The sequence below is a fragment of the Netta rufina genome, assembly GCF_964035555.1.
Source record: "Netta rufina genome assembly, chromosome: 5".
Taxonomy (NCBI): domain Eukaryota; kingdom Metazoa; phylum Chordata; class Aves; order Anseriformes; family Anatidae; genus Netta; species Netta rufina.
Genome location: NC_140128.1, coordinates 40,924,378 through 40,938,700, shown reverse-complemented (window position 1 = coordinate 40,938,700; position 14,323 = coordinate 40,924,378). Strand labels below are relative to the sequence as shown.

The 14,323-nt window shown below is 37.5% G+C and overlaps 1 protein-coding gene across 1 annotated transcript in view; it reads left to right on the top strand.

Moving 5' to 3' along the window:
- Nucleotides 1–652: 652 nt before the first annotated feature.
- MIPOL1 (mirror-image polydactyly 1) overlaps nt 653–14,323 on the top strand; it is a gene marked incomplete at its 3' end in the record, with an annotated part of 154,972 nt that continues 141,301 nt past the window's right edge. The window contains exon 1 of the mRNA XM_084286945.1: nt 653–703. Coding sequence (XP_084143071.1) covers nt 685–703 — 19 coding nt within the window. The 5' untranslated portion in view covers nt 653–684. The remainder of the gene's footprint in view (nt 704–14,323) is intronic.

Below are 14,323 nucleotides of genomic sequence, written 5' to 3'. Positions count from 1 at the left end.
GGCTTATGTTTGAGTTTGAGGGTTGTCTTTTGAAGATCCTCAGTTACATGAAGTATTGCAACCATGTAATAAACTGTACAGTCTGAAGCAATATGTATGCAAGTAGTAGGATGCGTTAAATTATTTATTTGTTTAGAAAAATGTTTGAGTACAGAGTTGGCATTGTCAAGGGCCACTTCATCTGTATTTAGCCAGGAAATTCAAGCAGGTGAAAGAATGTTTTAAAGTGAAGCATATACTACCATCTGTAATAATTACCAAAGTGAGCAGTCTCATTCCTTCGAGAGTGGACTACTCAGTGTGGTTTGTGCTGTGCTCAGCAGCATGTACTTCCAAGATCAGACTCTAGAACAAGAAGACAAAGTAATAAATTTTGCCATGAAGGCATTGCATGCTGTAGAAAGCTGAACTAAAGCATAATGTAAACTAGATGTGTGAAGAAAATATCTTTTACTGAGAAATACAATTTAACACTCTTTGTTAGAGTACACAGACTTTATTGTGCTATTATAAATATTTTTAAATCGTTTGTCTTGTAAATTTTCTGTCAAATGAAGGCAAAGTATAAGTGTGTTATAAAGTATTGTTTCAAGTTTATTTATCTAGAGTTTGCTTTATTTTAGCTCTGAAATGTTGGAGGAAAAACTGGAGTCAGTGCCAGATCAAACAAGTTCAGAAGAACAAATGGAGAACTCGTCAAAAGGTAAGGACTTTTAAGATATTAATAAGGAACCTCAGGTGTTGTACCAGTGCTAGGCAGTGACTGGAATGTATTTGTTCTTGCCGATATGTAGCTGACTTTGGAAGAAAAGAAAAGGGGGAAAAAAACAAAAAACAAACAAAAACAAAACAAAAAAAAAAACGCTGCCTCTGAAAAGTATTTGGGTTAACAGGAGAGCAGCTACAAATGTGATTCTTTCTAGACCTCTATATATGTGCAGGCAAAGTAAGGAATGTAACGTATCAGCTTTATTTTCTGGGTTATTGAAGCTGCTTTTGTACAATCCTGACAAGTTTTATTTAAGTTCTCAGCCAGTATACTACACTTACCCTATTTAAAATGTTGGAGAGTAAACAACAAATCTGAAGTCTCAAAGTAACTTTCTTTGCTATTCATACCTGGCCGAAGTATGATTGTCATCTACTAATATTAGTAATTTCTCACTATTACCTCAACCAAATGTAGTCAGTAAGGTAGGCTGTGAGGTTGAGAGGGTTAATGTGGAAGGAACGGCATTCATCCTTTCCATGGTTCATGGAACTTTAATCTTGATGTGGATAGATGCTTCTTTCTATATTTGGATGACCATATTGCTGTTCTCTTCTATGCTTCGTGAGAGAAACTTTTTCTAAAGTTTAGTTTGAGAGCATGTTACATGAATGACTTACTGAGAAAAGTGTTGGGAAGTGGTCTGTGTCTATATAACAATGCATAGGTTGAAGAAAGCACACACACAGGAAGGAGACCTTCAGTACATCATAGAAGGGTGGATTTTTTCAGGAAGTAGCTATATGTAGGTTGAAAGAAAAAAATGGAATAGTTGTGTCAACATCTAAAATGCCTCTTACATGGGAACCTGATTTGACTTTATTTCTTTTGGGTTATCTTATGCTCTGTATTCTTTCTAAAACTGTAATAAATATCAAGTTTCTCATGAGGAGAGAAGGAATACTCCATTTTGGAGATAATGCATTTCTTAGTAATGTAAAGGAATTCCTATCTATATTATATAGATAGGAATAAGTATAACGAACTACTTGTAGACCCTTTTTTATTCATGACATTTTGAGCTATTACTGACCTAAATTAAAAATGTTTTTTAATCAAATACACTGAAAACAAAAATAGTTATGGTGTAATAACTTACTGGAGAACTGTATTCGGAAAATTTATATTTCAAATGTGTTATGGCTTAATCAGATTTAGTAATTTTAGACCTTTAGGGGTCAGCATACCCAAAGAATGGTTCAAAAGGTTAACTTTTCCAAAGTAGGCTGCAAGTGAATACCACGAACTGATTCTCTGTGAAATATTTTCTGTTGAATTGCAAGAAATGATGTTCTTTTGCAGTTCTCAGATACTTTAAAAATTGGGTAGTTACTGAGTTTCATGTGTTTTATTCTTCTGATGCAGTAAGTTAAAATTTTGTGCTATTTAGAAAGCTATCTCTTCCAAGCTACCATTTAATGTATTTGTGAATGTAATGCAAGTTGTTGTATGAACATAGAAAAACTTGGAAGAAAATGTGTTATACTCTATTTTTGTGTGTGTGTCAGTCATTAGTAAGTCATAATTTCTTTATGCTTGTACTCTTAGGACACTAAAAAAAAAAAGGATTATGAAATAAATAAATCTTGTCATACTGGTTTGGTTAAGGTGTTTTTTTTGTAAACTTCTATTTGAGTGTTAACAATTTATTTTTTCTTATCATAAAGATGGCACCTCAATAAAATAACAGCAACAAAATATTCATTAGGTACCCTTGGTTCTATTACATTTTCTCATTGAACTACTATATCAAAGTAATTTTAATCTTCTGTTTAAATGTCTAAAGTTGAATTGTGTGTCCTTCTGTGTTCCACTTTCTTTATCTCTGATATCTTTCCTTTTTGCAGTGGGTACAGTACCATATCTAGCTGTTCTTACCTTATAACTTGGAAGGTAAAAAAGGTCCTTTTAGAAAAACATAATAATGACTTATTCAGTTTTTTTAATAACATAATGAGATCTTACAGATTATTTTATTTCGTGAAAAACAAGAATTCTAAAGCATGTCTGATATTAAGTTCAGCTGATTGCTTGAGTGAATTTTCATCTAGTCAGAATTAAGAAAAACAAAGTACTGAAAAGTAGCAGGTTTATGGTGGTCACGTGGAATAATATGTTACCTGTTAACAGGTGCTATAAAATAAAATGCTTGAAAGAAAGGCAGTGTTTAAGAAAAATATATCTGAAGTGTTTGAAAGTTGAGAATTTATTTTTAATGTTCTGCATTGTTTGGAATGTTCTTGCATGGATTGAGTCTTTCTGTCTCTAGTCTGGTATATTAAGAAGGGGTAAGTGCAAGGCTTATTATTTTAGGTTTGTATCTAATTCAAATGTACTGTTTATCTCCATAGGATCCAGTTTTTAATAGGGTAGTGACTTTCCTCATTTCTCTCTAAGAATACTTGAGGGAATGTATTAGGAGTGTTGGCAGCAGGCCAGTGGAGGCTATAATTTCCAGATGAAAAATGTTCAGAATACAAGCTAGAAAGCATAGGACCATAGTCCATTATATAAATAAACATATATTAGCAAATAGGTGCATAGCTTTACATTTTGCAGGGCACTGTACCTGGACGGTGTTGTTACTTTTACATGGTTTACATGCATGACAAAACCGGCACAATCATTAATAGTGTGAAAACATAGGAGGGGACCTGAAATTGGGTGCCTTATGTATTTACACGTATATTCAGGACTTGATAAGTCAATTTTACAAAAGAGCTAGCAGGACAGCAAAGTGGTGAGTGCAAATACTGAAGGTAAATTTGTGTCTCATGTGGCTCATACCATGTACTGGGTTTGAATGGGTGCAGGTATACTTGTTCTGTGTTATATTGTATTGAACTACTGTAATCTTGCCTTGGTCATATTTCTGAGTGACCGTGATTTTTAAGGACAGGGTAGAAATTAGGTGGAGACTTTCAGTATAAAATACTGTTTGTTTTGTTTTGACAACAATGTTATAATTTTGCTGGCTCCAGAATGGAAAACATTGCATAATTATTATTTACATTTCCTAAAATGAGATAATTGATTATTTTTAAAGGGACAGTGGTTTGCTTACTTTCAAAGACAATTGTTAGATGTTATTCCAATGCTTGAAAACTATATATATTATTTTAAATCACTACTTAAAGCACATAATGTATTGCGTGTCAATGAACCAGTTCCACCTGTAAGAATTTGATGTCAGCTTTTATGTAAGTACAGATACTTTCACTGTAGCTTCTTGTCCTGCAAAACAATATTTTTGTGGCTTATAAAAATGCTTTAAAATTGCATGCCAGTAAACTTTTCAGAGAAGGTTCTTGAAAGAACCACAGTAGTGTAGATTAGAATAAGATCGCAGAATCAGTTTGTGCAGGGAAGTTTGAAAAGTAAGTGTCTTATCTGGTGGTGAGCTGTTGTTTTCTAGTCCTGCAAAACTGAGGAAAAACAGAGGAGGAGTACAGGTATGTAAACCTAATGAATTAGTTAGGTGTATATATAGCTGCTCAGACACAAGTGTATGCAATAAGCTTATGCATAGACAATAGTCTTCATTGCATTGTGTGTTTGTGTATGCATTTGTCTTGTGTAAGTGAATGGTGCTTGCTGTTTTGATTTGTCTTCCATGTAAGCTTTGCTTTCAGCATCAAACATACTCTGTGTAGCTGCCCATCTCCAAGTGGCAAGGGTGGTAACATGTTTCTCTGTCTAGTACTGGATGCGAACTAGAGGTCAAGAGAATAATATTCCTGTGTATGACTCATGCAAGATCAATCACATTGGCTCATTAATAAACATTCATGTTGAACAACAGTAAGAATGAAAGATGAAGAAAACATCTTGCGTGGATGAAGGGGGAATAGCGTGCCATGACTTAAGAGCTAACAACAAATGAAAAATCATCAAATGCTATTTGATCTTTCTCATAAATCCTTTCATGTGTATAAATTCTCATGTCTCCTTTTTGCACCCCCTTTCATTTCTTATACATTTTGAATAGTTAAATACAGTGCATTTGTGGCCAGTCTGCATGGAGAAACATTCCTCATGAGAAGCACAATGAAGTCTCAGGTATCTGCCTGACTCATTGGGGTGTTGTGATTTTGTTAGACCCTTTACAATACACTGAAAATGTGTAGTGCCTGATCTATGCTGAGTCCTGCAAGCACTAAAGATGGGGAGAGTGCATACTGAATCATTTAGTTCTTTAAAGTTTGAGTGCAGCTAAATTCAGAATGTTTTGAAACGTGCTCCAGGAAGGAGCAGTGCTTATTCCCACAGTGATTGTTATGTGGTGCTCCAGAAGGACCTTTTAGAAGACCTAGCAAAAGTACAGAAATTTGGTTATTTTCTTCTTTATAAACGTTTGGTGCTTGTATTTTAACAGCTAGAATGAAGCTTAAGTTCAGAGTAACGTAACAAAGGATTCCGTTAAAAAAAGCATGCTCTGGTTCTCCAGGGAATGCACTGGAGACTCTCATTTGAGAGTTCATCTACAGCTTTAGTAGAGCTTTTACTTGAGGTAGAGGGTATGTGGGTAAGGTGTCTTCCTGGTACTTTATGCAGAGTGACCTTTCTCTTAAGTCGGACACTTTAAATTACAGTATTTTTTTCTTAACTAATCCTAAAGCTGTAGTTTTCTGGGATTTTGTTCAGAATATTAAATTCAGAAAAGCCTTAGTTGTTTGTTTGTCGTAGGGGAGGTTGAGTACGTTTGGATAAGCGAATTTTCACTATAATTAATGGACATCAGGAAACATGACCCTGCCTAGATAAAAGGGAGTTCTGGATCATTAAGATTTAGATAATGGAAGGGGTTATATGTGAAAAGCAATTGTCTGAGATCACAATAGCAAAAGAAAAATGGGATAGAAAGGCTTACTTTGTTTTTAGCTGTTTTAGAAAACATAAACACTGCATGCTTAGTAAAACTCTAGCAGACACTATGTTTGGAAATTATGTAATAGCTCCATATAGGCTGTAATGATATCCTGAAACCCTGTATTTAAACTAACCTGAATTACAATGAGAGATAAACAGAATATTTACCCATCCCTTATGAGCTGCTGCTGATATGTAAATTTATTCTTCTACTTTGCACAAATATACTTTTGAGCTACTGCTTAAACACTTCAAGGTCCTTAGCCAAACAGTTTTAATGATGCCTCCAATATTATGAAAGTGTGACATTTGATGAATGCCTTGTATAGTTGTGATATCGGGGAAAGTGTAAACAAAAAACGCACATCAAGTCATCGTGCAACACCTAGATAATTTATAATTTTACTGTTTATATCCATCTTGACATTTTTTATCTGCCAAAGGCAGGTTTCATTTGGAATCTTAATCTGAGATTTATTTGGTGGATCTGGAAATCATAGCTAGAGTTCCCACAGGAAATGGTCCATCTACCAACAGATTAAATGGCAGTCCTGCAGTTGTTAAGGGAGCTCTGCATTTAACACACATGCATACTCATTCAGTCAGCACTGTGGAGAAAAATTAAAGTAGTAACCCAGGTTTAGGAACAATGTAGCTAAAAAGTCCCATATTTGCTGAATGACAAAGGGTTATATAGCAGCATTTCATTTTATTATTCGTGCTTGAATTTCTTGTTTGCTTTGTTGAGTCTGCTGACGAATACTAATAAATGCCTGCAACAATCCAGACGAGAGATGCCTGGCAACAAAGCTATGCGGTGGACCTCCCTGATCTTCTCCAGTTCACAACCTGACCTTTTGAAAAATTGGCTGGGCTAAGCTGCAGAATTTGGGTGTAATGGTTATTGTTAACTCCAGCTTTAGGATTTATTAATTTGTGTGATCAAGACTTACCTATACTTCAAAGTTTCAAAAGACCAAACACAATCATCCATCCATTAGAACTAACATTGTGTTTCAGTGAATCCCACTTCGTATCTGCCTAGAGATTCTGCTATTTTGATGCATTCGGAATATAAAAATGCTTTTTCAAGTGTGAGACCAATCCAGTGAAAATCTGGTGTCTTCTCAGGGACTAATATTTTAAAATAACAATACGTTAATGAGTGGCAAATGGAGAGTGGAATGCCAAAGGAAATGTGATATTTACACATTAATAAATGCATCACGATTAACTGCAGTGACTACCCAAATAATGATTGGTCACATATTTTAAGGACTTAGAAGCATTTTTCTGTTTTAAATATTCGCCAGTTTGTACACAATTGCTATTTAGATGTAAAATAGGAGAGCAAAAGACTTGGTAAGAGACAGATGAGGGAAACATCATTACTAAAATAATCAGAATCCTCAGAGAATTGTAAAAATTGCCTTTGCCAGAATAACTCCAACTGTTCTTAATCTCCCTCTCAATTTATATCTTTATGAGGGGTGTTGCCAGGGTTCCACACAAGTACAGGTGAATAAAGAAGCATTCAAAGTAACACAGATGTACCCCTGCTTAAATTGCTAACACAGAATGAATTCACTGTTCTCTTTAGATTCCTTTAAGGAATTAAAAAATGAACCATTAAGCTTCTGAGTTTTGTCTGTATTTTAGTTGACAAAAAGGTATTTTCAGGCCTGTGTGTGTGTGTGTCATTACAGCAAGCTAAGACAAAATATAATGTAGGTTATTTTTACTTCATTTGCAGAGACCTTTTTCAATAAAGTTCCAATGAGAATACACTGGGTTTTTTGACTGATTTTGGACTTCGTAAATGTTTAACTGTAGCCAATGATTGAGCATTTGAATTGCATTGTTTTGTTAATCTGACTGACTTCTAAAACAGTTTTAATTGTTCAAAAGTTTTCTGTATTAAAACCATAGTCAATGTAAAAAACAAAAACAAAACAAAAAAAAACACATTTCTTCTGACTACTATTGGAATTACAAGAAGTTTGTATATGCTGTACGCTGCACATCTGTCTTCTAATGTAGAAATACTACAGTCTGTCATGTGAATTAAGATCATTGTTATAAAGGAGCGCAGAAGGATACCAACCTAGCTATTTTAAATTCCTCTTAATCTTTTGGTTATATAAACACTACTTTATCATTCATAAGTAAAAGTGATTTTTTTTTCTTGGAGTCCATTTGAAATTAATTGCATTTTGTAGAATTCAGGCTTCCTTAAGCCCCTCTGACAGAGGAGAAAAAGAATTCCAGGTCTCTGAGGAGGAGAAAGAAACAAGAAGGGCTGCCAGTGAGGTAGCATAGCCTCCAAGATCCAGCATGGAATGGTGCCTTGGATTTCTGCAGCTTTATTTCTACCATGGCTTGTTTGATGACCTTAGCCTATTACTTCATTAATCACACTGTATGCATCAATCTTGCTCACTTTAAAATTACTATCATGGTGCTTATGTATCCTTTGCAAAACACCTTGAGAGTGTCCAGAAAATGTTGTTTTCAACATTTATTTCAATGAGTTTGTCATTTGTTTTGTAAAACAAATATCCTGCAAATATCCTGTCTCACTATGAGTTGCCTCATCCTTTTCACTTCGGCCACGGTGCTCTCTGCATAGCCAAGAGTTATGATTGTTGGGGCACTGAGTGTACAATGCATCTATATGGTGATTTCCTCTTCATAAGTGCTAAGCCCTTGGCACTTTTCATAAGTGACATTTTGGCTAGGCAGAGCACTGAAAAATAAAGAGTGTTAGCTTTGTATTACAAAACTATTTGGATTTCAGTTTTCACATGTTATTAGGTTCCTGTGACTGTATTTCTGCTTTGCAACACAAGTGAGACACTTTGAATCTTACTGAATAATCACCTTATAATTTGCCCAGTTTTTTTAAACACTAGGAAAAGTGTGTCATAAAAGGATAATTGTTTGCTGTTAGTTCAAATTATTGGTTCTCAGTAGACTACACTGCATTGAAGGGGGCTAAGTGATTGCTAACATAAGTAAATCTGTAGTAAAACCAAAGGTGAGTAAAGCTGCACTTTTGTTTGTTTTGGAGAAAACACATCTTGACCTTGTACTTTTTGTACTGAGCTCTTGTAATTGTTTTCCAGAAACAGGAATTACTTTCTTCGTGAAAATAAGTGCAGCATCTTGCCATGGGATTAACTCTGAAAACTTGCTTGCAGATTGTGGAAAAGTTAAAAAATATTGAGCAAAAAGTTAAAAATAATAGAATACTCTTTGAGGTATGCATGTAAATCATGTATGCTGTGTCTGTGTCAACTTCAATAGGAATGAAAGAGGAAGCTCTGAAAATGCATAAATCCTAAACCAACTCCTATCTTTCCACTTATGCCAAGGAGCAGGATTAGATTTCTCCCACCAGCTTCATTTTCTTTCTTTGCATATTTATGCCTATAAAATCCTTTAATTTTGTGCTTCCCACTCCTTTTCAGGATTTATGCCTTTTAATCATTCAGTATGCGGTGAACAGTTGAGTCATCTGAGCTTTTCACAGGCACTGTGTTTGGTAGAAGTTGCAGTAGTTATACAGCCAAGTGAATGGATGCTTGTCTTTGGCAGAAAGGCTGAGTTGTCATTTTCAGTTCATGAAGCCACAGTACTAATTTGTCATAGCTAGAAAAGTTGGTAGTTATCAGGTTCAAGTTTTGAGTTCAACGTTAATGTAGAATTTATATTTATTTGTATGTATTTTTATCTAAGAATTCAAGTCAAATGGCATTAGATATTATGAATTTAAGACAATTCCGTAATCCATTTTTTCAAATGAAGCAAGTACAGATTGCTTTTTGCTAATGCAGCAACTGTATAGTGCTGTCTGAAGAGCTTGTTAAAACATTCACAAGTACGTGTGCATTGTCATATATGCATCCAACAAAAATCACCTTTTCAGAAATTTGTGATATTATTAAAGCACAAAATCTCTAGATAACCGGAAAGTTAATACAGAAGACCATCTAGTCTAGCAAAAATAAAAAGGTGAAGCTCTTGAGTAGAGCTCTGGCACACTTGACAGTTATTGCAGGAGGTTGAGGTAGATGCTTGGTTTGTAGGTAGGTTGAGTAAGAAGTATTTTTAAACTTTACTGTGTCCTTGCTTTCCAGTGGGAATAGGTTATTTTGGTATAGGGTTGTGGTGGCTCTTTCTTTGATTGTTTTAATTGGTAAATTACTATTCTCCTTTGGTACTTGAAATTCAGTTTTTGTTATTTTACAAAAGCAAAAACAAAAGAAAAACAAAACAGATCAAAGCTGAAGAAAAACTATAGGTTAACAATTAATTAGTTTGTTAACCACTAAATTTTAGGGGAGGTTAGTCACTGAGTTTGTAGTCAGTTCCTCAAATGTAGCACCGTGGTTTCTTCTGCATTTTTTCAAATGTTTTTAATCTGACAATATCATGTAGGAAGAGTAAGCTACCTTATTTGCAGTCAGCTTTGCTTTTTCTCCCAAAACTTGTATGGCTCATTCTCCTCCTTCCTGGTTGTACTGATTTTCCTATTCTGTTTCTTACTGCCATCCCTCTAGGGGTTCATTCATGCAGTCTTTTGCAGGTAGACAAGAGCATGCTTTGTCTGTGCTACAGACTGCCTTAAAATGAATACTTGGAAGATAGAGGTAGCAAGTGAAGCTGGCTTGGAGCACCCACAAGGGCTTCCAGGGTCCCCATAATCAACTAGAGGGAGATTTGTAGCCAACCATGTATTTTGCACTAATGTATGCATGTTCAGTTCTTGTTGTTGTTCCTGATTTTTCCTTTATTTTTATTTCTCAGAGATCCCTCCTGCAAACCTCTGAGCTGACCAAAGCATTTTGGCTTGTGGGATGTTAAAAAGTGCAGATGGGAAAGGAAGGGCCCATCCAGCTTCTGCTGGATGATGGGACTGCTAAACGTGGTGTGTGGTGCACAAGGGAGGCTACTGCTTTCTTAGCCTTGTGGGTGAATCTCTGCCTCCTGTGCACTTACATCTTCAATGCTTCTTTCCATATTATCAGTTTCCATACTGCAGGATCCCCTAATGCTCTACTTTCACCTCTCTTAGTGCCAATCCCTCTTTTCTGAGGAAAAAGCTCCGAGAAATAGTGGCTGCCTTCAGTTGCCCAGACTTGTTCAACATCTTCATCGATGACCTTGATGAAGGAATAGTATCTGTGCTCAGCAAGTATGCTGATGACACAAAGCTGGGAGGAGTGGCTGACACACCAGAAGGCTGTGCTGCCATTCAGCGAGACCTAGACAGGCTAAAGAGATGGGCAGGAAGAAACCAAAGGAGGTTTAATAAGAGCAAGTGTAGAGTCCTGCACCTGGGAAGGAAAAACCACATGTATCAGTACAGGCTGGGGGATGACCTGCTGGAGAGAAGCTCTGAGGAGAAGGACCTGGGGGTCCTGGTGGACAACAGGTTGACCATGAGCCAGCAATGTGCCCTCATGGCCAAGAGGGCCAATGGGATCCTGGTGTGCATAAAAAAGGAGTGTGGCCAGCAGGTTAAGGGAGGTGATCCTCCCCCTCTGCTCTGCCCTGGTCAGGCCTCACCTGGAGTACTGTGTCCAGTTCTGGGCTCCCCAGTACACAAAAGACAGGGATCTCCTGGAAAGAGTCCAGTGGAGGGCCACAAAGATGATACGGGGCCTGGAGCATCTTCCTTATGAGGAAAGGCTGAGAGACCTGGGTCTGTTCAGCTTGGAGAAGAGAAGACTGAGAGGGGATCTCATCGATGTGTATAAATACCTGAGGTGTGAGAGACAGAGGGATTTGGCCAACCTCTTTTCAGTGGTTTGTGGGAACAGGACAAAGAGTAATGGCCACAAGATAGAGCACAGGAAGTTCTGCACCAACATGTGAAAGAACTTCTTCACGGTGAGGGTGATGGAGCACTGGAACAGACTGCCCAGGGAGGTTGTGGAGTCTCCTTCTCTGGAGGTATTCAAGGCCCGTCTGGATGCCTCCCTGGGCAGCCTGCTCTAAGGAACCTGTTTTGGCAGAGGGATTGGACCCAATGATTTTTCAAGGTCCCTTCCAACCACTTCAATTCTGTGGTTCTGTGAAAATGTGTTAGGTTTAATGTTTTTACTTGACTTTTCAACCACTCCCAGCTTAGCAGCATTGAATTCTGTCCTAGCTTTACTATTTCAAGCCATGACAGCGTTATCTTCCCCCTACTTCCATCACAATCAATTCCCAGCTTTAATTCTAGTGTCTTTATATTCCTTCTTCCTAACATTTGCCTTTCTTTCCCTCAATGTGAATGAGGTATTCATTCAAGATAAATACATAAAACAGAAGATCAGCTTCTCCCTATAGTGAAATATTAATATGGGCTTCTGAAGTTGTTCAATTCTGTATGGAAAATACGTTGTTTAGTATACTCAAGAACCAAAATCAATGGCGATGATACCACTTAATGAAAACTACAGCATTTTTTCCAAAGCTTGCAAGGCTATTGTATGCTTTCTCTGATGTTCCTTGTGCAGCCTGATTATTGCAAATGCTACTTACTCCCCAGTGTGTCTCTGCAGCATTGGTAATTAGTGCACAATACAATTTGCAGGAGGCATGAAGAAAAGCACTGAAGTGCATTGCTACTTGGTTTAAAAGGAAGACAAGAATCTATCATGTATCAAGGTCTAAATTACATGTGTTGGGGAACAGTGTGCTGTAGATCACGGGCTAAATGGAGAAGTGTTTTTAAAAATAAAAGAATTACTATGCTTATTGATCTGACTGTTCAAAACATCTTCCCCAAATCGTTCTACTGAAAAATTTAGCATGTTGATAAAACTTAAAAAATAATAATTAATAAAAGAATTGCAGCTCTATTAAACAAGCAAATAACCCTCTAACCTTAATGCCTTTAGGCAGAGTGCTTCTAATTCAGAGGGGATGAGGCTGCTGTCCTCCTCTCTTTCACAAAGCCATCAGGGGGAAAAACAGAGCCTCTGTGTTTCATCTAATGTTTCCAGGAATGCCACTTACAGGCTTGCTGTAATGCTTCTCAGTCTTACCTATGTCCTTGAGGGAATTGAATTTGGATGAAAAGGTGTGCAGCAAATGTAAGTTGCTTAAAGAAGCAGCATTAGCAGTAATAAATGCCAAAACAGGTATAGTCCCATGATAAATTCTTTTATTTTCAGCTGGTTTCTTTTACAATTGAAAGGGGGCATAAAATATCCCAATCTTTATAGGCCTAGGGATTTAACCAGGAGTTCATCTGCAGGTGTTCACATCATTATGTGGACCAGTGGAAGAAGCCTCATGTTCACAGGTCCTCATGTGGGACTTCAGTGATGCTGATAATCTGCTGGAAGGCTGATCATAGCATGACACAAGTGATTGAGGGGGGTTTCTGGAGTTCTTTGATGACAACTGCCAGACAAATGATTGAGGAGCTAGCAAAGAGGTGTTCTTCTGGACCTCATACTTAGAAACAAGGAAGAACAGGCTGTGGGTGACAAAGCGGGAGGCAGATTTGGCTGCAGTTGTTATTAAATGGCAATTCTATATATGAAGAGGAGAGAACAAGGCAAAAAGCAGGACCTCAGCCATGGGCTTCAGGAGAGTAGATCATCCTCTTAGATCTGCTTGGAAGAATTACATAGGATATTGTCTTAGTGAGAAGAGGGATCTAAGAGAGATGGTTCATATTTAAGGATCACCTACTCCAAGCTCAAAAATGCTCTATCCTGGCAAGCAGAAAATCAAACAAAGGTGGTCAGACACTTGTACGGGTAAGCAAGGAGCTCCTGACTAAACTCAGACATAATAAAAAAGCATACAAAATGTGGAAGCAGGGGCAGGTGGCCCAAGAAGAATACAGAGAAGCCGTCTGATTGTGCAGATATGGGATTTGGAAAGCCAAAGCCCACCTAGAGTTGAACCTCTCAATGGACATGAGGAGAAACAAGAAAGGTATCTACAGGTATCAAAAGAACAAAAGGATGAGGGGGGAAAATGTTGGCCCAGGGTTTAAATGCAGCAGGGGCTGTGGTGACAAAGGACATAAAAAAAAAAAAAAAAAAAAGGCCACGTTACTCAATGTTGTCTTCACCTCGGTCTTTACTGGTAAGATCTACCTTCAGGAGTCCCACCCCCTTGAGACCAGGGGAAAGTCAGGAATAAAGAAAACTTAGCCTTGGTTGAGGAAAATCAGGTTAAGTAACACTTAAACTGAACATACATAAGTCCATGGGGCCTTAGTGGATGCACCCACAAGTGATGCACCCACTGGCTAATGTTATTCTGAGGCCACCGTCAATTGTATTTGAAGGATCTTGGTTGACTGGGAGAGGTGCCTAGGGATGAGGAAAGCAAATGTCATTCATGTCTCCAAAAAGGGTAAGAAGGATGATGCTGGGAACAACAAACCAGTCAGCAACACCTCAGTCCCCGCGAAGGTGATGGAACAACTAATCCTGGAAGCCATTTCCAGGCACATGAAGGACAAGGTGGCAACTGGGAGTAGCGAAAATGAATTTACTTAGGTGAACTCGTGCTTAATCAACTTGGTAACCTTCTAGAATGAGGTGACTTAGCCTCTGAGGAGAGAGCAGTGGATATTTTTCTTTTTGAGGCCAAGAGAGCTGAGACTGAGCTTGCAGAAGGGAAGTCTCGGGCCAGGGGGGATGAGGGATCTTCTCAGTATATGCAAGT